This window comes from Nanorana parkeri, unplaced genomic scaffold (assembly GCF_000935625.1).
Source record: "Nanorana parkeri isolate BGI_ZX_2015 unplaced genomic scaffold, ASM93562v1 scaffold1605, whole genome shotgun sequence".
Taxonomy (NCBI): Eukaryota; Metazoa; Chordata; class Amphibia; order Anura; family Dicroglossidae; genus Nanorana; species Nanorana parkeri.
The window spans coordinates 112,837-115,671 of NW_017307873.1; the positions used below are offsets into that span (position 1 = coordinate 112,837).

General features: G+C 45.3%; 1 protein-coding gene across 1 annotated transcript in view; it reads right to left on the bottom strand.

Moving 5' to 3' along the window:
• Positions 1-138, bottom strand: part of STX1B (syntaxin 1B) — a 58,585-nt gene extending 58,447 nt beyond the window's left edge. The window contains 1 exon segment of the mRNA XM_018570832.1: positions 1-138. Within this exon segment, the coding sequence (XP_018426334.1) occupies positions 1-25 (25 nt within the window). The 5' untranslated portion in view covers positions 26-138.
• Positions 139-2,835: the final 2,697 nt, after the last annotated feature.

Consider the following 2,835-nt stretch of genomic DNA (forward strand, 5'->3'; position numbering starts at 1 on the left):
TGAGCTCCTGGGTCCGGTCCTTCATCCTTGGTGCAGGGGATGCTGCGCTCTCTGCTTCTGCTGCTGCTGCTGACTCCCCCTATTGCTGCAGAGTCCGGGGAGGGGGAGAAGAGGGAGGACAGAGGGGACACGGCACACACACGGCACAGGGAGCCTGGCACAGGGACTGCTCAGGGGGGCGGCTGCAGGGAGCTAGGCTCCGGGATGCTGCAGCCGGCGGTGGTGCTGGGGATGGTGATGATGATGATGATGATGCTGTCCCCCTCGCGCTGGTGCTGATGCTGCAGACGAGGATGCGGGAGAAGAAGAGACAGAGAGGAGGGGCAGTGCGCAGGCGCCGAGTCCGGCCAGCCCCGGGGGATCACGGGATTTGTAGTCTCCCAGGGAGGAGCAGCTGCAAAGCATATGGCCAGGAATAGATCGCTGACAGCTATCTATATCCCAGATATATATAAATCTATAGATAATTATAGAAGCAGCAGCACAGGGTGACATCGCCTGCTGGTGTGAGGGCATCTGCCATCTCTGAGACATGGAGCCCTGTGCCCCCTGTATTCCAGGATGTACAAAGATCTATATATACTGTATATGTGTGTGTAGTGTACACATTAGATGTATGTATGATGTCTGTGAATTAAATTAAAAAGTGCTGACATATGAAGTACATCTCTATATCTATTGGTTACATTGCATATACGTATGATACTTGTCTGGTGAAGTTTTGTATCCTTTAGGATACAACATATAATATAAACATTCCCAGCACTCGCACTGTACTGTATTTTGTGAGTTTTCTTCCATTTGCAGGCAGTGATCACTGTGTGAGGATGGTGTCGGTGCTGTACACATATTTGCTAGAGTAAGCGTATATATGCATGGTCTTGAAGTGCAGTATTTGCCCTCTGGCTTTATATTCCAGCAGAGTGGTTCCTATATGTGACACACAATGTAGAGTGAGTAGCAACCATTTTTTCCCCCATAATGCACAGAAATAAAAATCAGCTCATATAAGAGCTGTTCCTGTTGTCTGAGGTGCCATGGCTTCCTTTATGTCTTGGATAATCCCACAGTGAGATCTCCTATTCTGACCACCAGGGAGTTTTGGGTGTTCCTGGCCTCTCTTTGTGTGTTCCAGGCTCCTCCTGTTACATACTTCATAGTAGAAACACAAATATTCAGGAGGAATGGTGGGAATCCATCAGGATGGACACAGCAGGTGTGCAAATCCGGGAACCCAGGACTAGAAATACAAATATCCAGGAGGAATGGTGGGAACCCATCAGGATGGACACAGCAGGTGTGCAAATCTGGGAACCCAGGTCAGAATTCTCACCAATAGAGTCCTCCAGAGGTACACTATAAATCCAAATGTTTGTAGAGGTCTGGAGTCCTTACCATCACACCTATACACGTGCATGTTGATCATCCTATTCCAGAACCATGGGCATTAATATCTAAGTTTAGAGTAGAGGACCTTTGTAGGTTATCAGCAGTGGCTCACAACCTATAGGAGCAGCCGTAAAGAAGGAGATGAGTCTGGATTGTCTTGATACATTAAAACTTTAATAAAAAGTTTAAAACAATGCGCAACCCATTTCGTGGTAGAATAAGCAACAGGATTAGTGCGGAGACCATCTATCATTGACGCTGGGTATTCTGACTCCGATCGTTGTGATAGCGAAATATATCCCTTTCTGAGACCTCTATGCCTGGCCTGTATAAGCAGATATACTCACTGCGGACAATCCTCGTCAGATAGCTGAACTTGTCAATACTGATTCATTCAAAAGAGGTGTTTATTCTTTAACATCAGGGTTACAGCAGATGGCAGGAACAGCAGATGAATGGTGATAGTATTGTGCGGTCAGAAAATGATGCCTTTCCTACGTACTGTGCAGATTATATGTGTGTCCTGTTACATGTGGCTTGCTAGCTTTGGCCATGACACAGGAAGTACTGCACACAGGAAGCAGGAAGGGGCGTACACTAGGGGGAAATACGTCGTCACATGAGGAATAATTACAGAAAAACATGTACATTACAACAAAAGGCCACTAGATGGCAGCATAGGATAACACATGGATTTAGCTATGAGAAAATAGTTAGGCAAATCACACTTTATAAATTCTAACCTATATAACAATGCTAATATTAACTGAGGCTATGCATCTCATATTCTATGCCCCTATTGGGGCGGCACACTGGGCGAGTATCCTGTCATATCCTATCTTCTCTACGTTTGAGTACTTCTATGGACATTAATATGGCTCTTCACAGCTATAACATCTCTTCTGGGAAGGCATTCCACATGAGTTTAGAGGTTGTCTTTGGGAAGTTGTGTCCATTTAGCCGAAAGGGTATTTGTGGGGTCTGAAACTGATGTTGGATGAGAAGATCTGGCTCACTATCGGTGTTCTAAGTTATCCCAAAGGCGTTCTGTAAGGTTGAGGTCAGGGCTCTGTGGAGGACACCTGGGTTCCTCCACACCAAACTGGGCAAACCATGTCTTTATTATTTTATGTTTTAGGATTTATATAGTGCCAACAGTTTGTTAAGTGCTTTACAATATATAGGAAGACAGTAACGTTACAATACAATTCAAGACAAGATGGTCAGGAGGGCTTCATGTCTTTATGGAGCTGTGTTTGTACACAGGGGACAGTCATGGTGGAACAGAAAAGGGTCTTCACCAAACTGTTACCACAAGACTGGAAGAGTCCAATTCTAAACAATGTCTTTGTATGATGGAATATTAACAGTACCCTAAACATCTGAACTCCTTTGCTGGGGCATATACATACCTATGTCTTTATAGTGGGTGTGATGGCCAGGTCC